The following is a 24,707-nucleotide window of genomic DNA, read 5'->3' on the forward strand; positions in this document are numbered from 1 at the left end:
GTGACAGCACTGAGTCACTGAGTGCCAGTTCATTCTGATACTGCCTTGAGGAGAGGCAGCCCTCTCAAATCATCACATGACTGTATCTGAGCACTTCCTCACATTCCTGCACCTGATTCTCATCACATAGCGCACACTCTCAAGCAGATTGCTCCCAATCCGATCCCACCCAATTCGGCTCCCTCCCATCCAGACCGGGCACCCTCCCAACCCAGAATGGGCTCCCTCCCAATAGGGATGTGGGACACTGCCATTGGGGACGGGGTTCCCTCTCAATTCAGACAGGCCCCACCCTGCTCTGGATGGGGCAGTGTCCTGCCTGCACCCTGGTTGCAGTGAGAAGTAGTTCCCCTCTCACTGAATGCTATTCCAACACTCATGCCCACAACAGAAATAAATTGTGAGAAAGTCATTTGTTTCCAAAGTATCAGAATAACTCTTTGGTCATAGAGGTGTACAGCACGGAAACAGACCCTTCGGCCCAACTCCCACCTGCCAGCCCTTGGCCCACATCTCTCTAAACCCTTCCTATTCAAATACCCATCCAGATGTCTTTTAAATGTTGAAATTGTACCAGCCTCCACCACTTCCTCTGGTAATAATTCCATACACACACCACCCTCTGCGTGAAAAAGTTGCCCCTTAGGTCTCCTTTATATCTTTCCCCTCTCACCCTAAACCTATGCCCTCAAGTTCTGGACTCCCCCCACCCCAGGAAGTAGACCTTGTCTATTTATCCTATCCATACGCCTCATCATTTTATAAACCCCTATAAGGTCACCCCTCAGCCTCCGACGCTCCAGGGAAAACATACCCAACCTGTTCAGCCTCTCCCTGTAGCTCAAATCCTCCAACCCTGGCAACATCCTTGTAAATCTTTTCTGAACCCTTTCAAGTTTCACAACATCATTCCAAAAGGAAGGAGACCAGAATTGCAAGCAATATTCCAACAGTGGCCTTACCAATGTCCTGTTCAGCTGCAACATGACCTCCCAACTCCTGTACTCAATACTCTGACCAATAAAGGGAAGCATACCAAACGCCTTCTTCACTATCCTATCTACCTGCGATGCCATTTTCAAGGAGCTATGAACCTGCACTCCAAGGTCTCTTTGTTCAGCAACACTCCCTAGGACCTTACCATTAAGTGTATAAGTCCTGCTAAGATTTGCTTTCCCAAAATGCAGCACCTCACATTTATCTGAATTAAACTCCATCTGCCACTTCTCAGCCCATTGGCCCATCTGGTCAAGATCCTGTTGTAATCTGAGGTAACCTTCTTTGCTGTCCACTGAACTTCCAATTTTTGTGTCATCTGCAAACTTTCTAACTATACCTCCTACATTCATATCCAAGTCATTTACATAAATGACAAGCATTAGTGGACCCAACACCAATCTTTGTGGCACTCCACTGGTCACAGGCCTCCAATCTGAAAAAACAACCCTCCACCACCACCCTCTGTCTTCCACCTTTGAGCCAGTTCTGTATCCAAATGGCTAGTTCTCCCTGTATTCCATGAGATCCAACCTTGCTAATCAGTCTCCCATGGGGAACCTTGTCGAATGCCTTACTGAATCTATTTCGATCATGTCCACTGCTCTGCCCTCATCAATCCTTTTTATTACTTCTTCAAAAAACTTCTTCAAAAAGTTTGTGAGACATGATTTCCCACACACAAAGCCATTTTTTTCTACCCAAGTGCATAAACTCAGACTTGCCCATAGTGTATTCATCTGCCACTTCTTTTCCCAATCTCAAAGCCTGTCCCAAGTCCTTCTGCAACCTCCCCATTTTTCAATCCTATCCCTCCACCTATCTTTGTGTCTTCTGCAAACAGTAAAAATGCCCTCAGTTCCTCGTCCAGATCATTAATGAATAATATTCACAAAACGGAGTGTAGCGGAACTCCAGAAGTCACCATCTGCCTTTCTGAGTAAGGCCCCTTTATTTCCACATTCTGCATTCTGCCAGTCAGCCAATCCTCTCTCCATGACAATATCTTGCCCATAAACATGGGCTCTTAAGAGCCTCCTGTATCCCTGTACTTGTGTACACTTGACAATGAAATCTAATTCTAATTTTCTCAGTTTTGGTAACCCACATATCAGTTTTGTCAAAATTGTAGAAGATTTCATTGATATTCTTACCATGACTAGTCATCCTCATTTAACTGGAGCATTGCACTTCACATGAATACACAAGGAATGGAGGGATTTGGACCAAAGGCAGAGGGGATTAGTTTAAGTTGGCATCATGTTCAGCACAACATCATGGACTGAAGGGCCCGTTCCTGTGCTGTGCTATGTTCTAATGTTCTCTAACGTCACTGGAACAAACTTACCTATTAATTCTGAAATTTAAAATTAGCTTCCAAAACAAGGACAAAGTTCTCTCAGCAGTATACCAATATCTCAAGAATGAGGATTGATTTATAAAGCTATTAAATAGTCACACTGTTGTTTGATATTTGATAGATTGATATCCTTCACTATACTCTTAGAAATATCTTCTACATCGAACGATTTGTAAGAAAGACCAGGTGTGTATTCCTTAGAAATTTGCAGGTGCTATATGGATTTGTGACAATCTGTCCTTGACAAAGCTAAAAGACTGATCCTTGAGAGACCTTATTCGCTCCTTAGTTACCCTTTTGTCCTTAATATATTTGTAAAAACCCTTTTGCACTCCTGATTTCCCTCTTAAGTATACTCCTACTGCCTTTATACTCTTCTAATTATTCCCTCGATCTCTCCCTGCTATATTTGACATATGCTTCCTTCTTTTTCCTAACCAAACCCTAAATTTCTCCAGTCATCCAGCACTCCCTACACCAACCAGCCTTTCCTTTCAGGGAGAAAGTGAGGACTGCAGATGCTAGAGATTAGAGTCAAGATTAGAGTGGCGCTGGAAATGCACAGCCGGTCAGGCAGCATCCGAGGAGCAGGAAAATCAATGTTTCAGGCAGGAGCCCTTCATCAAGAATGAGGCTGGAATCCTTGGGGGAGGGGGTGGGACTGGGGAGAAGGTAGCTGGGGGTGCAATAGGTGAATGGAGGAAGGGGTAAAGGTGATAGGTCACAGAGGAGGGTGGAGCAGATAGGTGGGAAGGAAGTTTGACAGGTGGGACAGGTCATGAGGATGGTGCTGAGCTGGGGTAAGGTGGGGGAGAGGGGAAATGAGGAAACTGGTGAAGTTGACCAGCCTTCCCTTTCACTCTGACAGGAATATACTGTCTCTGGACTCTGGTTATCTCATTTCTGAAGGCTTCCCATTTTCCAGCTGTCCCTTTACCTGTCAACATCTGCCCCAATCAGCTTTTGGAAGTTCTTGCTTAATACCATCAAAATTAGTCTTCCTCCAATTTAGAATTTCAATTTTCACATCCAGCCTATCCTTTGCCATCACTATTTTAAAACTAGCAGAATTATTGTCGCTGGCCCCAAAGTGCTCCCCCACTGACACCTCAGTCACCTGCCCTGCCTTATTTCCCAAGAGTAGGTCAGGTTTTGCACCTTCTCTAGTAGGTACATCCACATACTGAATCAGAAAATTGTCTTGTACACACTTAACAAATTCCACTCCACCTAAACCCTTAACACTGTGGCATTCCCAGTTTATGTTTGGAAAGTTAAAATCCCCTACCACAATCACCTTATTATTCTTACAGATGGCTGAAATCTCTTCACAAATTTGATTCTCAATTTCTCTCTGTCTATTGGGGAGTCTATAATACAATCCCAATAAGGTGATCATCACTTTCTTATTTCTCAGTTCCACCCAAATAACTTCCTTGGATGTATTTCCAGGAATATCCTCCCTCAGCACAGCTGTAATGCTATCCCTTACCAAAAATGACCCACGCCCCCCAACTCCCCTGCCTCCCTTTATATCCTTCCTGTAGCATTTGTATCCTGGAACATTAAGCTGCCTGTCCTGTCATGCCAGGGGGCACATTTATGCAATTGCTATGATATCCCAGTCCCACATTCCTAACCATGCCCTGAGTTCATCTGCCTTCCCTGTTAGGCCCCTTGCATTGAAATAAATGCAGTTTAATTTATCAGTCCTACCTTGTCCCTGCCTGCCCTGACTGTTTGACTCCCTTCTGTTCTCAGCTGTACCCGTCTCAGATCGATCTCTTTCCTCACTATCTCCCTGGGTCCCACACCCCCCACCTTACCAGTTTAAATCTTCTCGAGTAACTCTCGCAAACCTCCCTGCCAGTATATTAGTCCCCTTCCAATTTAGGTGCAATCTGTCCTACTTGTACAGGTCACTTCTACCCCAAAACAGCTTCCAATGATCCAAAAATGTGAATCCTTCTCCCATACACCAGCTCCTCAGCCATGCATTCATCTGCTCTATCCTCCTATTCCTGCCCTCACTAGCTCGTAGCACTGGGAGTAATCCAGATATTACTACCTTCGAGGACCTCCTTTTTAAATTCCTGCCTAACTTTCTGTATTCTCCCTTCAGAATCCCATCCTCTTCCCTTCCTATGTGGTTAGTACCAATGTGTACAATGACCTCCTGCTCGTCCCTTTCCCTTTTGACAATATTCTGCATCCTCTCGGAGACACCCTTGATCCTGGCACCAGGGAGGCAACACAACATTCTGATTTTTCACTGCTGGCCACAGAAATGTCTGTCTAGAGAGGGACACAATTGATTGTTTGGAACCCAATGTACCCCTCATTACTTTAGAGCCTCTCTTGATACCAGGAAACTAGGCTGTTCGGGCTGCATTTTTATGGGACAGTGATTTACACCGTTGGTGAGAGCCTGTCCTAATCCAACAATATAATCAAAACCAGAGTTGTTCAGCCACAAGTCAACACAAATTTCACCTAAAACGCCTCAACACAGGGCTGGTAAGTCCTGAGACAGGTCATTAATGTTTGATACAGTCATCTTAGAGACACCAGGAATCTCCAAGCACTGCTATATGTCCACAAACATTGCCAGTTACTGAAGGTTTACAATGGGTAAAATTTCTGTCTGTGGGCAAGAAAATGTCAAATTTGTGATCTTTTGATTTATCCCTTTCCAATTTCTTCTGATCACTTCGTCCTAACAATAACATTCACTGTTCTCTCCGTCTCATGTTTTACTCGCACTGTTACTTTAAACAATATCTCAGGCAGGAATTCCAAACCTTGTTCCTGATTCTCTGGTTTTCCAGGTTGGTTTCCCATTTTCCCAACCTTCCTGGGTAGTGTTCCTTGCTCTTGGAGAAGGGAATATGAAGTTTCCTTGTGTGGCTTGTGCTGGAAGGAAAGGCAGAGCTAGCCCAGACACTCTGCAGTTGGGACTGACTGAGGGCAGGCGCTGGATTTGCTGTTTGTCAAGTGATGTTTTCCATTAGTGTGGGCTCTCAGCAGAGGGAGCTCTCCAACACAGAGAGTTGGACTTTTAACTGAGCTGCTTATCATTTCCAACACCCACTAAATGCTAAACCCAGTTTATTTACTGTTTCTATAAATTTTATTTGAATTCATCGCCTACCCCTCCCTTGAGGACTCTAATTGATGACTGCTTGGATTGGATGGGGTCTATATTTTCTATTGAAAATGTGATGTTAAAGAAATCTGTGAAAGGACACTGCTCACAGAGTCTGTTACTGGATTTTGAGAGAAAAGATGTAGTCCATAGACTCTTTGTGGTAACACGACTGAACCTGGCTATTGAGGTCCCATGCCACAGCCAGGGTGGAGGGCTGCATTGGATTTGGCACCCCTCATGTACATGCCCCCTATTCTGTTACTGCACTAAAAATAACTTCAGAAGTTTTAGAATTCTCCGGGAGGAGAATCAGTGGATCCTCTATCCATCGATGAAATAAAGACAAATCAAGATGGACAGATTTTCATGACAAATTTGGATTGCGATTGATTGGAGTTGAGGATTACCTGAACCTGGGCCCCAGTTTTCCCTCTCCCTGATGTTTCGGTAAAGGCAGACTGAGGGAAGATCCTAGGCATGGTTTTTTCAAACAGTGATCATCTGTTTCAGCGAATCTGCCAGGAGCTTCCCCAGGATGAGTATGGAGGCTGAGAAGGTATTCAATCAACTGGGAAACCACCAGCTTCCTGCGACAACCCCTAATTACATCAGGGGCAGCTTTGTTGCCAAGTGAGGTCCTTAACTAGGCAGCTAATGCCCACATATTCACCTGTTGGTGGGCAGTGTTTCACCATACAGGGATTGAACATGACAGACAAGGCTCTATGCAATTGCTTGGGGCTGGAGAATAGGACATTCCTTACAGAAAGGCACTCAGTGCCTGATTGAGGCCCCAGTACCAGCAGGAGAGAGCTCACTGACAATGTGCTTCCACCCTCCCACCCACCATTCACCTTCAGCTGGTTCCCCTGGCGACCATGGCTCATTGTGCTGGTAGCTGTCACTACTTACGATCTCTGATTGGCTAGAAGGACTTGGTAGGACAGGATTCCCACCAGCAGGGTCCTTGATCCCAGGAAAGGTTCACACCGGCCACCTAAATGCCTGTTGGCACAGAATACAGCAGACCTTCTCTACAAAAGGTGATGGGTTCTCTCCAGCTGACAGGCAAGATCCCTGTCACCCCCAGTAAATTCAACCCCGTGTTGAGTGAGGCAGATGGTAATGCGTGAGATAGATGGTACCGAGTAAGGCAGACAATGACAGGCGAGACAGATAATAACTAGTGAGACAGACGGTGACAAGTGAGACAGGTAGTGTCCAGCAATGCTGATGACACTGATCATGGGATCTATCAAAATCCCAACAGGCCACCTGAGGTTTACGTCTGGTCTCGGCTGGGTACAATGTCTGGTGGTGAACTCTCCTGTTGACAGTATGATGCTGGAAAAGCACATCAGGTCAGGCAGTATCCGAGGAGCAGGAGAATTGACGTTTCAGGCATAAGCCCTTCATCAGGAATCAATCTTTGGTAGGAGGTAGAAATGGGGGTGTGGGGTTCACAGACAATGAGGTCGGAGGCTGTGGTTGGGAGATCCCCAAAGGTGATGAGGTTGTGGATGGTCTGGGAGATAATGGTTTGGTGATGGGTGGTGAGGTCATGATCAAGGAAGCAGTAGGAGGAGGTGACTGTGAGTTGGCGCCTGGCTTCAGTGATGTAGAGGTCGGTGCGCCACACTACTGCTGTACCCCCCTCCCCCCACCTTGTCTGTGGGTTTGATGGTGAGGTTGGAGGGAGTGGAGAGCTGCGTGCTGTGAGGGCGGGAGGTTGGAGTGGGAGAGAGGGGTGGACAGTTGATGCAGTTGATGTCAAGTTAGAAATGAAGAGGCCAAGGTGGGTAACAGGCCAGTATGGGGTGTCCAGTGGGTGGAGGCGAGAAAAGGGGTCCTTGGCCAGTGGGCTAGAGTCTTGATTGAAAAGTGGGCCCGAAGGCAGCAGAAGAAATGTTCGAGGTCATAATGTGTGTCGAGCTCATTAATCTGGGACCATAGAGGGATGAAGATGAAGCCTTTGCTGAGAACTAAACATTCATCCTCAGTGAGGGGGAGTACTGGGGGAATAGTAAACACACAGCAGGGCTGGGAGCTAGGACCTGGGGGTGAACTCCCCTAACCTGACAACATCCTACCTGAGCTGCTCTTCGCCTTGTCCTCGCTGAGCTCAGTGATGGTTCCCATGGGAACTGTTTTCTTCAATCTTGATGAGCTTGAAGTGAAGCTGCCAGTAGTTTTTGCCAATAAATCATCACTGCTTTTACTCTTCACCTGAGAGAAAAGATTGTAAAGTAACAGCAGAATGGAGACAATCACATTACTCGCTGGGATAGTCTGTTACAATAAAAATATCCTGATGAAGGGCTTTTGCCCGAAATGTCGATTTCGCTGCTCCTCGGATGCTGCCTGAACTGCTGCGCTCTTCCAGCACCACTAATCCAGAATCTGGTTTCCAGCATCTGTAGTCATTGTTTTTACCAATAAAAATATCATACCACCTTGTGTGAGCCATCACAAATAGAAATCCATCATAGTTTCACAAACGTAGGAACAGGAGGAGACAATTAAACAAGGTCAGTATTTAACTGAATATAGTCAATCTATAACTTTGCTCCTTTCCCTTCCCTTGTTCCATATTGTCAATTCTAGCCTTGAAATTTTAAATCAAACGATCATAGACTATAGCAGCAGAATGAGGTCATTCAGCCCATCGAGTCTACTCCACCTTTCAATCATGGCTGATACGTTTCTCAATCCCATTTTCCTGCCTTCTTCCCGTTACATTTGATTCCCTTAATAATCAAGAAGCTACTGATATAAAAACATTAATTTATCTTCACAGATGCTGCCAGACCTGCTGAGCTTTTCCAGCAATTTCAGTTTTTGTTTAAAAACCTATTTATCTATCTATCTAGCTTAAAGACACTCAAGAACTTGGCTTCCACTGCCTTCTGTGACAATGCATTCCACAGAGTTAGCACCCTCTGGCTGAAACGGTTCCTCCTCATCTCATTTCTAAAATCTCATCCCTTCTCTGTGAGGGTCTGTCCTTGGATCCTAGTCTCTCTGACGAGTGCAAACATCTTCTCCACACACACTCTATCCAGGCTTCTCAGTACTCTTTAAGTTTCTATGAGATTTCCCCCTCATCCTTCTAAACTCCATTGAGTACAGACTCAGAATCCTCAGCTGTTCCTCATGTGACAAGACCTTCATTCCTGGGATCATTCTTTTAACCCTCCTCAGGATCCCCTCAACACCATCAAATTAGTTTTTAGATACAGAGCCCAAAACCGCTCACAATATTCCAAATGCGGTGTGACTAGAGCCTTATACAGCTTCAGCAGTACATTTCAACTCCTATACTCGAGCCCTCTTGAAAGGAATGCTAACACTGCATTTGTCATCCTAACTGCCAACTGAATCTGCATATTAACTTAAAGAAAATCTCCCAAGTTCCTTTGTGTTTCAGATTTCTGAACTTTCTCCCTATTTAGAAAATTGTCTAGACCTCTGTTCTTCCTACAAAAGTGCATAACATCAGACTTTCCCACACTGTATTTCATTTATCACTTCTTTGCCCACTTTCCTTGTCTGTCCAGGTCCTTCCACAGCCTCTCCACATCCTCAATAATACCTACCACTCCACCCATCTGTGTGTCACCTACAAACCTAACAACAATGCCCTCAGCTCCTTTGTCTGGATTGTTAATGTATAACATGAATAGTTGTGCTCCCAACATGAACCCCTGCACAATTTCACTAGTCACTAATTGCCATCCTGAAAAGGTCTCCTTTATCCCGACTCTTTGTCTCCTGCCAGTCCACCAATGCTCTATCTTTGCTAGTGACTTGCTGCTCCCACCATAGGTTCTAATCGTATTTAGTAACCTCCTGTCCAGCACATGGTCAAAGGCTGTCTGGAAATCCAAACAGATCATATCCACTGGTCCTGCCTCATCTAACTTCCTTGTACCCTCTCAGAGAATTCTAACAGATTTGTCAAACATGACCTCCCGTTATTGAAGCCATGCTGTCTCAACCTGTTTTACCATGCACGTCCAAATACTCTGCCATTTCATCATTAGTAATGGACTCAAACTTTTTACCAATGACCAAGGTCAGGCTAATTGGCCTATAGTTCTCTGCCTTCTGCCTGCCTCCCTTCTTAAATAGGGAGTTACATTAGGCACTTTCTAGTCCTCTGGAACCCTCCCAGACTCCAGTGATTTCTGAAAGATCATCACTAATGCCTCTATTAATTAAGGAATTAAGGGAAACGGGGAGAGTGCGGGTAAGTAGCATTGAAACGCCCATCAGCCATAATTGAATGATGGAGTGGACTCAATGGGCCAAATGGCCTTACTTCCACTCCTTTGTCTTATAGTCTACAATCTCCTCAGCCATCTCCTTCAGAGCTCTGGGGTATATTCCACTTGAACCAGGTGATTTGCTCATCTTCAGACCCCAGCACTTTCTCCTTAATGATGGCCATCACATTCACCTCTGACCCCTTGAAGTTTGGGTACGCTGCTGGTGTTTTCCACTGATGGAAAAACTGATGCAACCTAACTCTTCGGTTCCTCTGCCATTTCCTTGCTCCCCATTACTACTTCTTCAGCCTCATTTTCCAGCAGTTCCAAATGACCATTCTTGCCTCTCTCTCATCTTCTAGATATCTAAACAAAACCTCTTGCCATCTTCTTTATATTACTAGCCAGCTTACTCTCATATCTTATCTTTTTCCTCCTATTGTTTTCCTTAAATTATTCTCTGCTGGTTTTTAAAGGCTTTCCATTTCTCTGGCTTCCCATTAATCTTTACAACATTTTCAGTTAACTCCTGGCATCCACAGAATTTTGGGGGAAGAGAGTATCAGATTTCCACTGAAATAAAAGCAAAATGTTCTGGCGCGGCCTAGCAGTCACCATCTGGCTGAGCAATGATGAGCTGCCATCTCTTAGTGGCCAGCAATTTTCTCAGAACCAGTTCTGAAGAATAGTCATTGGACTTGAAATATTAACTCTGTTTCTCTCTCCAAAGATGTTGCTGAGTTCTGGATGTAAGTTGGCTGGCTGAGCTGGAAGGTTTGTTGTCAGACGTTTCATCACCATACTCGGTAACACCATCAGTGACAGCCCACAGTGAAGCGCTGGTGGAAGATACCACTTTCTATTTATGTGTTTAGGTTTCTTTGGGTTGGTGATGTTATATTCTGTTCTTTTTCTCAGCAGATGGTAGATGGGGTCATATAGATGCCTTTATCGATAGAATTCTGGTTGGATTGCCATACTTCTAGGAAATCTTGTGTAAGTCTCTGTTCGGTTTGTCCTAGGATGGGTGTGTTGTCCCTTCCTTATCTGTATGCAAGGATACTAGTGAGAGTGGGTCATGTCGTTTTGCGGCTAGTTGATGTTCATGTATCCTGCTGGCTAGTTTTCTGCCTGTTTGTCCAATGTAGCGTTTATTAAATTCTTGCAAGATTTTTGTAAATGACATTAGTTTTGCTTGTTGTTTGTATAGGGTATTTTAAGTTCATTAGACACTGTTTAAGTGTGTTTGTGGGCTACCATGAGGTCAAAAGCTCCGAGTAGTCAGGAAGTCATTTCAAAGATGCCTTTGATATAGGGTAAAGAGGCTAGGGTTTCTGGGTGCACCTTGTCTGCTTGTTTGGTTTTCTTGCTGAGAAATCGGGGGATTGTGTTTATTGGGTACTCGTTCTTCTTGAATACGCTGTATAGGTATTTCTCTTCTGCTCTTCATAGTTCCTCAGTGCTGCAGTGTGTGGTGGCTCATTGAAAGAATTTCCTACTTTGACTGGGACAATACATCCATCCTAGGACAAACCAAACAGAGACGCACACGAGAATTCCTAGAAGCATGGCATTCCAACCAGAATTCTATCAATAAACACATCTATTTGACCCCATCTACCATCCTCTGAGAAAAAGAGCCAGAAATGACATCACCAACCCAAGGAAACCTAAACACATAAACAGAAAGCAGGCCTTACCACCAGCACCTCATCCAGAGGCTCACTGATGGTGTTATCTAGGACGGTGACAAAATGTCTGACAACAAACCTTCCAGCTCAGTGAGCAAACTTACATCCAAAACCTCAACCTGAGCTACAAACCTTCTCAAAGACTGATGCTGCTGAGTTTCTGTGGCACTTTCTTTTTTATTCATTTTAGATCACCCATAACTTCAGTATTTTGTTTGTTTTCTTCCAGCCATCCAGCCCCGTTATGTGAAGGAATGCTTCTGGAATGCTTGGTTCTAATGTGAAGGTTCTGTCCCCTTGTTCTGGGCTCCCTGCCCCTTGCCAGAGGAAATAGCTTCTCTTTATCAACTTCTTTAATCATTTTAAACACTTCAATTAGCTCACCCTTTAATCTTCTAAAGTCAAGGGAATACGAACTGGCAGTATTCAACCTGTCCTCATAATTTAACTATTGTAGCCCCACTATTATCTGATGGTTTTGCAGCTTGTTCCTCCCCCACCCCCACCCCCACCACCCCCAGGCTGATAAGTCCTTCTGAGATATTCACTGCCTGATATGGGGCAGAGTTACACGACATGGCGCCTGAGCAGGTTTCTAACTGAAGCTGAACTTCCAGCTCTGTGTACTCCAACCCCTTGAGACAAAGGCAACATTCCATTTCCCTCTTGATTCCCGTTGCTATCCATGAGCTAGATTTGGATTATCTGCGGGCATGTACACTCCGACACTCTATTCCAGTCGGATATTCTCGAATGCAGAGCAGCTAACCTCATGTTTCACATATCAAACATCGGCTATAGGCTTGACCACTTGCCAGGCCATTGTTTACCTAGATGCCTGTTTCCACAAACACAAATTCATTTCCAGACTATAAACAGAAAATGCTGTAAACACGCAAACTGTTAATAAGCATCTGCAACAGGAAGGACCATTAATGTTTAACATCACATTCCGGGTGAAGTATGAATCAGAGCACAGGCAGAGACAAGGAATACTCAGTCCCACGTGTGACCATCAGTAAACCTCATGTATGACAGATTACTGTACATACTTACTGACACACAATAGCTCTTCTTGGCATGTTGTAGTTCTCCTCAAAGTCTCTCTCACTTACCTCGAGCCATTTTTGGCACACCACATTTCTCTCTGTTAGCTCTCTCTGCCTCACAGTTACTCTCAGGAGTGTGGTGCTGGGAAGGCACAGCATGTCCAGCTACATCTGAGGAGCAGGAGAGTGGACATTTCGGGTGAAAGCCCTTCATCAGGAATAAGGCTGTGAGCTGAGGGGGTGGTGAGATAAATGAGAGGGGGTTGGGTTGGGGGGAAGTTAGCTGAGAGTACAATAGGTAGCTGGAGATGGGAGTGAAGGTGATAGCTCAGAGGGGAGGATGGAGCAGATAGGTGGGAAGGAAGATGGATAAGTAGGACAGGTCATGAGGGTGGTATGAGTTGGAAGGTTGGATCTAGGATAAGGTGGGGGAGGGAAAATGAGGAAACTGGTGAAATCCACATTGATGCCACGGGGTCAGAGAGTCCCGAGGCAGAAGATGAGGTGCTCTTACTCCAAGTGTCAGGTGGTTAGGGAGGCCCAGGGCCTGCATGTCCTTGGCGGACTGGGAGGGAGAGTTGAAGTGTTCGGCCACAGGGCGGTGGGGTTGATTGGTGCGGGTGTCCCCGAGATGTCTTCTGAAGCGCTGTGCAAGTAGACATCCTGTCTCCCCAATGTAGAGGCGACCACATCGGGAGCAATGGATACAGTAAATGACATGGAAGTGCAGGTAAAACTTTGATGGATGTGGAAGGCTCCTTTGGGGCCTTGGATGGAGGTGAGGGAGGAGGTGTGGGCGCAGGTTTTGCAATTTTTGCGGTGGCAGGGGAAGATGCCAGGAGGGGAGGGTGGGTTAGTGGGGAGCATGGGCATGGTGAGGTAGTCGCAGAGGGAACGGTCTTTACAGAAAGCGGACAGGGGTGAGGAGGGAGATATATCTTTGGTGGTGGTGTCTGCACCTTTGCATTGTTTCCATATCTTTCCTATAATGGGGCAACCAGAACTGTACACAATATTCCAAGTGCAGCTGCACCAGCGTTTTGTACAGTTACAGCGTGACATTACGGCTCCAGAACTCAATCCCTCTACCAATAATATCTAACACACCGTATGCCGCCTTAACAGCACTACCTACCGAGGTGGCAACTTTCAGGATCCCTCTGCACATCTACACTACCAAGAATCTTTCCATTGATCCAGTATTCTGCCTTCCTGTTATTCTTCCCAAAGTGCATCACCTCACATTTAGCTGCATTGAACTCCATTTGCCACCTCTCAGCCCAATTCTGCAGTTTATCCAAGTCCCCCTGCAACCTGTAACATTCTTCCAAACTGTCCACTATTCCACCGACTTTAGTGTCATCTACAAATTTACTAATCCATCACCTATGCCTGCATCATTTAAAAAAATGACAAACAGCAGTGGTCCCAAAACAGATCCTTGTGGCACACCACTAGTAACCAGACTCCAGGCTGAATATTTTCCATCAACCACCACTTGCTGCCTTCCTACAGAAAGCCAGTTTCTAATCCAAACTGCTAAATCACCCCCAATGCCATGCCTCTGCATTTTCTCCAACAGCCTACCATGTGGAACCTTATCAAAGGCTTTACTGAAGTCCATGTACACCACGTCAACTGCCCTATCCTCGTCCATGTGCTTGGTCACCTTCTCAAAAGCCTCAATGACACAACCTGCTCTTGACAAAACCATGTTGACTACCTGAAATCAAATTGTTGCTTGCTAGATGATTATAAATCTTATCTCTTATAATCCTTTCCAAAACCTTTCCTACAATATAAGTAAGGCTAAGGTCTATAATTACCTGTGTCATCTCTACTGCCCTTCTTGAACAAAGGCACAACATTTGCAATCCTCCAGTCCTCTGGTACTAAACCTGTAGACAATGGTGACTCAAATATCAAAGCCAAAGGCTCCACAATCTCTTCCCTAGTTTCCCAGAGAATCCTTGGATAAATCCCATCCGGCCCAGGGGACTTGTCTACTTTCCCATCATTCTAGAATTGATAATACCTCTTCATAGCTAACCTCGTTCCTTTCTAGTCCCTACTGGATGGGTTAAAACCTTGTGTAACACAGACGTCCACTTCATTACAATTCTGACTTTTGATTGAGGACTGGGTTGATACAGTTTAAGCTCAAGGAAGAATTCCTCATCTTCTGCCACGCGACCCTCCAGCCCCAGGGCAGCAATGTGGATTTCACTAGTTTCCTCATTTCCCCTCCCCCCATCTTATCCCTGTTCCAACCTTCCAACTCGGCACCGCCCTGATGACTTGTCCTACCTGTCCATCTTCCATCTATCCTACCCGCTCCATCCTCCCCTCTGAGCTATCACCATTACCCCACCTCCACCTACCTATCGCACTCTCAGCTACCTTCCCCCCAGCCCCAGCCCCAGCCCCAACCCCAGCCCCCTTCCATTTATCTCACCACCCCCTCAGCTCACAGCCACATTCCTGATGAAGGGCATTTGCCCGAAATGTCGATTCTCCTGCAGCTCAGATGCTGCCTGACCTGCTGTGCTTTTCCAGCACCACATTCTCGACTCTGATCTCCAGTATCTGCAGTCCTCACTTTTACTCTGTCTGGTGCACTGCATCGTTCCCTAGCACCCGCTGCCCGCTCTCCTTTCTGCACTGCACAACAGTGGGGAGAAAGGAGGCATTAGGTGGAATGAATGGTTCTTCTAGCTGAGATGGGAATGTATCACAACTGAAGTTGGGATGTCAGACCTTGGGAGAAAGCCCTTTTCCCAGTTGCAGTTTTGCCAGTGCCATTCCCCCACCAGCAAGCTGTGACATACCTTGGTGAGCTGAGAGTTGGTGGGTAACGAGGACTGGGGTCGCGAGGACTTTGTACCAGGTGTTGTGAGGCTGGATGCTCGTGGCCGCTCCATGTTCCGGCTGCACTGTTTGCTCACTGGAGCTATGGGCTTATTCACTGCCCCCTTCATTTCTGATCCCCAGAGTACACTTGACTGAAATAGAACACAGAACAGACCCATGAGTTAGAGCAGACAAGAAATACTGAGAAACCACAAGATCTCTGATTTATACCCTAGATGTCACCAAGACTTACATTGGCTCCTGGTCTGACTATACCTTGATTTTAAGTTTCTCATCTTGTATTCAAATTTGGATATTCAAATACAAGGCTGGAATAGGAGAGAGCATGTGAGGAAAGATGGACCATGTGACAGTAAGACTGGCAAAGCATGAATGTTGCTTCAGTATCAAAGACAGAGTGAGTATGAGGGAGCAGAAAGAAGAGTATTCAGAGCCGAGAACATTGACCTATTTCCAGCAGGTTAGCCCTTCCTCCACAACGTGGAGACTGCACTGACATGGGTGTGACCTCAGACTATTCTGGCAGCGTTTGGTGAGATGGCTTTATCTAGGAAGAGGATGCTCCTCCTCCGAACCACCCCCTCCACCAGGATCTCCTCCGGTTCCTATTGGAGAATCGTGGCATCATCTTGACCTTCTCTGACATGTTCAAACTCCATTCTTGAGTGAGCTTCAGAATGCAAGTGCTCATCTGGCTCAATTTTGGGCATTTAAAGATGGGCTGCATGTCAGGGATGCTGGTGTTTTGATGGATATCTGGTGAGTGGCAAGTTACTCTGGGAATAACACATAGCAGAGTGAGGGTAGAATTGGATGTGAAAGATTATAGTTTGATGTCTTTGCACTCAGCGTTTTCATACAGTTAGAAAGACAGTCTTGCTATGGACCAGATCAGACCTTCCAAAGCATATTATGGAGATTACCTAGACCCTAAATTTTATAGTGTTAAAAGGTGAGTGTAAGATGTGTTATAGATATGATTTGATTGGTCCACCACTAAGCTTTAACCAAGACACACTTTATTCTTAAAACACAGTTAAAATACAATGAAAGGAATAACTGGCTTAACCTTATAACACATGATGTATTATTTAACCACTATTCATCAACTGTTTCAATTGTAGGCATCATCTTACAAACACACTCTTAACAAAGACAATTCAGTAACACTGTTACATAGTTATTATTTGGAGATGCCGGTGTTGGACTGGGGTGTACAAAGTTAAAAATCACACAACACCAGGTTATAGTCCAACAGGTTTAATTGGAAGCACACTAGCTTTCGGAGCGACGCTCCTTCATCAGGTGATAGTGGAGGACACAATTGTAAGGCACAGAATTTATAGCAAAAATGTGATGTAACTGAAATGATATATTGAAAAATACCTTGATTGTCTGTGGAGTCTTTCATCTGTTCGAATACCATGATAGTTTTACTTCTTTCACGTGTAAATCACAAGACCTTTTTTTAAGTTACATTGTACTTTGCTCAAAAACTGCATGAATTCATGTAAAACTCTGTTATTTCACTTTTTAGATTAGAATCGATCTAAACATCATGGCATAGACAGAGAACACAGGGGGCTAGCACCTTCAACATATTGTCTAGCTCAGTGTTTCTCAACCTTTCCACATTCAACTCCCCCCCCCCCCCCCTTATCCTTGAAATCACGCAACGCCCCCAAATCCCCACAGTCTGTTTTTGCACATATGACTGCGATACACTGCAGTGCCGAAAACGGAAAACTTTTGTGAAATATGTTTTATATACAACAAAAAATAAATGTTATCATTTATTACTGTTCTTACTGTCCACCTACTTTTGGCTCACTCTGTATAAAATTTAGTCCGTGATAGCAAAGTAGTCAATGCGATGCTTGTGATTCATGCTGTCTTGCTAAATCATATACATCTGGTTTGTTAAAAGCAATCTCAGGCCACTACGCTGAACAACATCCATGCGATTGCGGGTCTTATTTTATAATTAGCTTTGCTATGTTGTATGATGTCACTATGTTGTATGATGTATGATGTTGCTATGTTGTATGTTGTATGATGTATGATGTATGATGTCACTATGTTATATGATATATGATGTCGCTATGTTGTATGATGTATGATGTATGATGTCGCTATGTTGTATGATGTATGATGTATGATGTCACTATATTGTATGATGTATGATGTCGCTATGATGTATGATGTATGATGTCACTATGTTGTATGATGTATGATGTCGCTATGTTGTATGATGTATGATGTATGATGTCGCTATGTTGTATGATGTATGATGTATGATGTACGATGTATGATGTATGATGTCGCTATGTTGTATGATGCCACAAGGCTATCCAGATTTGTGGCTCCCATCTTTGAAAAAGCAGTGGAAATCGTTGGTCGCTGATTGAATTTATTCTTTAATGTTTGAAAATATGCCAAATCGTTGTTGTTTTTTCCACTGTGTTTCTTTTCCAAATGTTTAATAAGACGGGAAGGCTTCATGGCCTCCTTGGAAAAACTTTGTTCACAGAGCAAGCAGAGTGGTAACTGCTTATTAGATGGAGATTGAATAAAGCCATATCCCAAATAGTCCATGCTGTACTGCCTGCACTTTTTTTTATATGATGAGGCCATTGTTACATTGTTGCTCGAGTACCCTGATGGAATCGTGGGTACTACCTTATCACGATAATTTTAAGACGCTTAGACAAGTGGCAAAATTTGATTGGCTAATTAGCTGTAATGTGCATTCATTCTGCCACCTGGTAGAACAGTTGAAAAGCTGTGGTTCGTCTTCCTAGAAGCGACACGAGTTAGGTGATATTGATCTCGGCAGTAGAATCAGTGCCAACTGCGAACCAGTTCAAATGGTTTGCCATTCACAGAGAAGACAACCAATAATAGCGCAGCAACCAATCACAGCGCACGCCTCCATGGGTGCAGGGAAATAACAGACTCGTTATGTGACTATCCATCTGCACACAGCAATATCCTTCAAGGACACAGCCGCCTTCCAACTGATTGGTAAGCTCTCTACAAAGTCATTCAGTGCTCACTTGCCGCCCCCTTTGACTTCAACGCCCACTGAAGGAAGGCAAACACCCCTCAGGGTTGAGGAACACTGATCTAGATAACACCAATTGTGACAGTTAACCTGAGAATGCAACTTTTAAAAAAAGGTTTTGTGATTTACAATCAAGGTATTGTTCAATATATAATTTCAGTTACGTCACATTGTAAATTTTTGCTATAAATTCTGTGCCTTACAATTGTGTCCCCCACTATCACCTGATGAAAGAGCGTCGCTCCGAAAGCTAGTGTGCTTCCAATTAAACCTGTTGGACGATAACCTGGTGTTATGTGATTTTTAACTTTGTACACAGTTATTAATCTCACCTGCTGATTCTCTCCAGCCCAGAAGAACAAAACATTCTGCCTCTTTTGATTTTTAAGAGGAAGCCTTGCTGTAACTCTGGCAGGAAAAACTCAAGCTTTTAGCTTTAGCAGCCAACAAAACATTCAATCGACTGAAAGCAAAACTCAAAGCCATTCTGGGTGTGTGGGAGCGTTGTCCCCAAACACTCATGATTCTTTAAAAACAAATACCCGGGGGAACTCAAAGCTGTTTACCAACTGCCTGTTTGAAGGAAACATTTCAAGACCACTGTGACAACACCTATCTGCAAGAGAAACATAGAGTCACAGAGAATTGCCCATAGTGTTAGGTACATCGGTCAGAGGGAAATGGGTCTGGATAGGTTATTCTTCAGAGGGTCCGTATGGACTTGTTGGGCTGAAGGACCTGTTTCCACACTGTAGGTAATCTAATCTAATCTAATCTAATCTAATCTAATCTAATCACATGTACAGCATGGAACAGACCCTTCGGTCCAACTTGTCCATGCTGACCAGATATCCCAACCCAATTTAGTCCCACGTGCCAGCACCTGGCCCATATCCCTCCAAACCCTTCCTATTCATATACCCATCCAGATACCTTTTAAATGTTGCAATTGTACCAGCCTCCACCACTTCCTCTGGCAGCCCATTCCACATACGTACCATCCTCTGTGTGAAAAAGTTGCCCCTTAGGTCTCTTTTATGTCTTTCCCATCTCACCCTAAATCTATACCATGATTTGGAGATGCCGGTGTTGGGCTGGGGTGTACAAAGTTAAAAATCACACAACGCCAGGTTACAGTCCAACAGGTTTAATTGAAAGCACACTAGCTTTCGGAGCGACGCTCCTTCATCAGGTGGTAGTGGAGAGCTCGATCATAACTTAGAATTTATAGCAAAAATTTGCCGTGTGATGTAACTGAAATTATACATTGAAAAACTGATTGTCTGTTAAGCCTTTCATCTGTTAGAATACAGTGATCGTTTCACTTCTTTCATGTATAAATCACAAAACCCTTTTGTTTAAAAGTTGCATTCTCGGGTTAGCTGTTAACAATGGTGATAGCTAGACAGTATGTTGAAGGTTATGTTAAATCTATGCCCTCTTGTTTTGAATTCCCCCATCCCAGCCTATTCAACCTTTCTCTATAGAACATTGCTGCCTCACAGTGCCAGGGCCCCGGGTTCAATTCCCACCTCGGACAACTGTCTGTGTGGAGTTTGCACATTCTCCCCGTGTCTGCGTGGGTTTCCTTTGTTCCTCCGGGTACTCCGGTTTCCTCCCACAGTCCAACGATGTGCAGGTTAGGTGAATTGGCCATGCTAGATTGTCCTTGGTGTTAGGTGCATTAGTCAGGGGTGAGTGTAAGGGAATGGGTCTGGGTGGTTGCTCTTCGGAGGGTCGGTGTGGACTTGTTGAGCCAAAGGGCCTGTTTCCACATTGTAAGTAATCCAATCTAATCTAAAGTAATGGAAGGTACCATCAACAGTCATAGAATGTATAACACAGAAACAGACCCTTATTCCAACTTGTTCATGCTGACCAGATATCCTAAGTTAATTCAGTCCCATTTGCCAGCATTTGACCCATATCCCTCTAATCTCTTCCTATTCATGAACACATCCAGATGCCTTTTAAATGTCGTAATTGTACCAGCCTCCACCTCTCCTTTGGCAGCTCATTCCATACATGACAACGTGTAATGAGACAATTAATTTTTCAAAATAAAGATCCTCTCGGGAAGAGTGATCCTAACATTGTGGAATTTCACATTCAGCTTGAGGTTAGGAAATATGGGTCTGAAAGTGGTATATTTTAAGCTTGAATAAAGGCCATTAACATGTTATGAGGACAAGGCTTGGCTAAAGCACACTAGGAACACACATTAAAAGGTAAGATGGTAAAGAAGCAGTGACAGACGTTAAAGGAGATATATCAAACCCCTCAACAAAGATACGTTCCACTGAGAAGGAAAGATTCTGCTGGAAGGATAAATCTTCATAGTTCTTCATCATCATTCGGGGCTATGGGATCTTTCAGTGAGTCAGAGGAGAGTATGAAAAGGTGGTGGTGTAGCATTATTAATTAAGGAGTTAGTTACTGCAAAAAAAGAGAGAGACGATATGTTGGAAGGGTCTTCAAACAAGGCTTTGTGGGTAGAACTTAGGAATGTTAAGGGGGCAGCTACTTTACTGGGAATGTATTATAGGTCCTCAAAGAGTCAGTGGGAAATAGAGGAGCAAAAATATAGACAGTTCACAGAAGTACGTAAGAGTAACAATTGGGTAATTATATTAGGGAATTTCAGCATTCCCAACATAAATTGGAATAGTCATAGTGTTAAGGGTTTAAAGGGGCAGATTTCTTGAAATATATCCAGGGAGTTTTTTGTATATGTAGAAGGTCCAACAAGGGACAGTGCAGTGCTGGCTCTGGTTCTGGGAAAGTGTCCAGTGTGGCAGCAGAGGAACTACAGCATGCTACAGTTCAAATTTGTTTTGGGGAAGGAAAAAGCTGGCCTGCAAAAGACAGCTTTGGATTTGGGTAGGCAGGTTTTATTAGAATAAAACAGGATCGAGCCATAGTAGACCAGGAGCAGCTCCTTGTGGGTAGGTCTAGAGCAGAGCAATGAGGGGGCATTCCAAACGGAGCTGGGGAGTATGGTACAGATCCACCATATCCCCTTTAGAGGGAAGTGTAGGAGCAATATGTTCAGACAACCCTGAGGATGTCGAGGACAATTCAGGATTGTGAAACGAAGAGTAGGACTTTTAGCAAGTCCAAAGGGAACAATTCAGCTGTGACCTTAGAGATGTAGAGGAAGTGCAGTAGGGAATTCAAGAAAGCAATTAGAAGGGCAAAAATGCTGCATGAAAAAGGGCTTGCAAACAGGATTAGCGGGAATCCTAAGATATTTTATTAATACATTAAAGGGAAGAGGCAAAATGTGGGGCCCATTAGGGACCAAGGGGGCAATCAGTGTGTAAAGCTGCAGGATAGTGAAGGGTGTTGAATGAATATTTCTCTTTGGTCTTCATTCTGGAAATGGAGAATGTAGGTATGGAATTCAGGAAAAGGGACTATGGGGAGCTTACACAGTTTGAGATAGGAAGTGGGGAGGTACTGGAAGCTCCGTCAGGCTTAAAAACAGACAAATCACCTCGCCTGGGTGAAATGCATCCCAGGCTACTGTGGGAGGTGAGGCAGGAAATTGCAGGAGCTCTGACACAAAAGTTTAATTCCTCTCTGGCCACAGGAGAAGAATGGAGGATGACTAATGTAGTTCCATGTTTTAAGAGCAGTGGGAGAGATGAACCTGGAAATTACAGACCGGTGAGTCTCATGTCAGTGGCAGGGAAACTATTGAAGAAAATTTTGATGGAGTGAATTAATACTCACTTGGAAAGGCATGGATTAATTAGAGATAGTTGGCATGGCTTTATCAGAGGGAGATCATACCTAACAAATTTGTTAGAATTTTTTTTAAAAGTGATCCGGTGTTTGGATGGTAACTTCAGTTGATGCAGTTTGTGTGGATTTTAGCAAAACTTTTGACCAGGTCCCACACTGGAGACTGATTGAGAAGGTTAAAGTACAAGTACAAAATCCTTTCTCCTTTATCCGAAAGCTCTCAAATCCGAAGTTTTCTTCGTGAAGGTTTTTTCTGTATAACAAGGTTGTTTGGCATGTGAACAGGTGACCCAACTCCACACCCACTCGACCCATGCCACCCAGAAGTGACGTGGTGGCGTGGCCCAGCATTGGCAGGCATCAGTTGTGTCCCAGCGCTCGTACTAGTTACACATGGGTCTGCCGTTCAGTAATTTTTTTTATTTCACTGTGAAAATGTCATTTATTCCAAAATTTGAAAAATTCCGAATTCCAAAAAACTACTGGCCCCAAGAATTTGTGCCTGTATATGGAATTGAAGGAAACTTGGTGAGATGGCTCAGAAACTGGCTGAGTATAGGATACAAAGGATAGTGGTAGAAGGCTGTTTGAGTGGCTGGAGACCAGTGTCCAGCAGTGTGCTACAAGGATCAGTACTGGGACCCTTATTGTTAGTTATGTACATAAATGATAAAGATGAAAATGCGGAGAAATGTTAAGCAACTTTGCAGATGACATCAAGATTTATAGAGTGGTTAATAGCAAAGAAGATGGATGTAAGTTACAAGAAGATATGGATGAAAGGCAAATCAGGGCAGGATTTATACACTTCATGGTAAGGTCCTGGGGAGTGCTGCGAAACAAAGAGGTCTTGCTAAACAAGGCAGGTTCATAGTGACTTGAAACTGTAGTTGCAGGTAGATAGGATAGTGAAGAAGGTGTTTGGTATGCTTTCCTTTATTGGTCAGCATATTGAGTACAGGAGTTGGGAGGTCATGTTGCGGCTGTACTGGACATTGTTAGGCCACTTTTGGAATATTGTGTGCAATTCTGGTCTCCTTCCTATCGGAAGGATGTTGTGAAACTCCAAAGGGCTCAGAAAAAATTTATAAGCCAGTTGCCAAGGTTGGAGGATTTGAGCTACAGGGAGAGGCTGAACAGGCTGGAGCTGTTTTCCCTGGAGCGTCGGAGGCTGAGGGGCGTTTTATAAAATCATGAGGGGCATGGATAGGGTAAATAGACAAGGTGTTTTAATTGGAAGGGTTGGGGGGGGCAGGGGAAGTGGCGGGGGGGGAGGGGTGGGGGAGGAGTGAGGAGAGTCCTGAACTAGAGGGCATAGGTTTAGGGTGACAGGGGAAAAATTTACAAGGGACCTAAGGGGCAACCTTTCCGTGCAGAGGGTGGTGCGTGTATGGAACAAGCTGCCAGAGGAAGTGGTGGAGGCTGGTACAATTACAACATTTAAAAGGCATCTGGATGGGTATATAAATAGGAAGGGTTTAGAGCGATATGGGCCAAGTGCTGGCAAATGGGACTAGATTAGGTTATGATAGCTGGTTAGATGAGTTGGACCGTCTCTGCTGTACAACTTTATAACTCTAACATGACCAGGGGAGCCAACTACCCAGTTCTGAAGAAGGATTGATTTATTGATTGATTTGTTGTTGTCACATGTACTGAAATACAGTGAAAAGTGTTGTTTTGCATGCTATACAGGCAGATCATACCATATAAAGTGCCTCAGGGTAGCAGTACACAGTGCAGCATATAGTGTTAACAGCTGCAGAGAAGGTGCAGAGAGAGAGATCAGAATTAACAGTTGAGAGGTCTGTGCAAAAGTCTGATAACAACAGGGAAGAAGCTGTTCTTGAATCTGTTCAAACATGTACTCAAAATTAGGGTGACAGAGAGTATAACCAGGTTGGGAGGATTTTTGATTATGTTGGTTGCTTTCCCAAGTCAGTGCTTAGTATAGGGAGAGCTGAAAATGTGTTGCTGGAAAAGCGCAGCAGGTCAGGCAGCATCCAAGGAGCAGGAGAATCGACGTTTCGGGCATGAACCCTTCTTCAGGAATGAGGAGAGTGTGCTAAGCAGGCTAAAATAAAAGATAGGGAGGAGGACTTAGGGGAGGCGTGTTGGAAATGCGATAGGTGGAAGGAGGTCAAGGTGAGGGTGATAGGCCGGAGTGGGGTTGGGGGCGGAGAGGTCAGGAAGAAGATTGCAGGTTAGGAGGGCGGTGCTGAGTTCGAGAGTTGGGACTGAGACAAGGTGGGGGGAGGGGAAATGAGGAAACTGGAAAAATCTGAGTTCATCCCTTGTGGTTGGAGGGTTCCCAGGCGGAAGATGTGGCGCTCTTCCTCCAGCCGTCATGTTGCTATGGTCTGGCGATGGAGGAGTCCAAGGACTTGCATGTCCTTGGTGGAGTGGGAGGGGGAGTTGAAGTGTTGAGCCACGGGGTGGTTGGGTTGGTTGGTCCGGGTGTCCCAGAGGTGTTCTCTAAAACGTTCCGCAAGTAGGCTGCCTGTCTCTCCAAT

The 24,707-nt window shown here is 44.6% G+C and overlaps 1 protein-coding gene across 5 annotated transcripts in view; it reads right to left on the reverse strand.

The window, feature by feature from the left end:
• Nucleotides 1–24,707, reverse strand: part of LOC132830436 (cytospin-B-like) — a 59,369-nt gene that overhangs the window by 18,748 nt on the left and 15,914 nt on the right. For 3 of the 5 annotated variants that reach the window (XM_060848122.1, XM_060848121.1, XM_060848123.1), the window contains 2 exons: nucleotides 15,341–15,514; nucleotides 7,595–7,730 (listed from right to left, as the gene is read on the reverse strand). In XM_060848122.1, the coding sequence (XP_060704105.1) occupies nucleotides 7,595–7,730; nucleotides 15,341–15,490 (286 nt within the window). In that variant the 5' untranslated portion in view covers nucleotides 15,491–15,514. Of the gene's footprint in view, nucleotides 1–5,157; nucleotides 5,286–7,594; nucleotides 7,731–15,340; nucleotides 15,515–24,707 lie in introns of those variants that run through there. The other 2 variants (XM_060848124.1, XM_060848125.1) reach the window with 2 other exon arrangements.

This window comes from Hemiscyllium ocellatum, chromosome 31 (assembly GCF_020745735.1).
Source record: "Hemiscyllium ocellatum isolate sHemOce1 chromosome 31, sHemOce1.pat.X.cur, whole genome shotgun sequence".
NCBI classification, from domain to species: Eukaryota; Metazoa; Chordata; class Chondrichthyes; order Orectolobiformes; family Hemiscylliidae; genus Hemiscyllium; species Hemiscyllium ocellatum.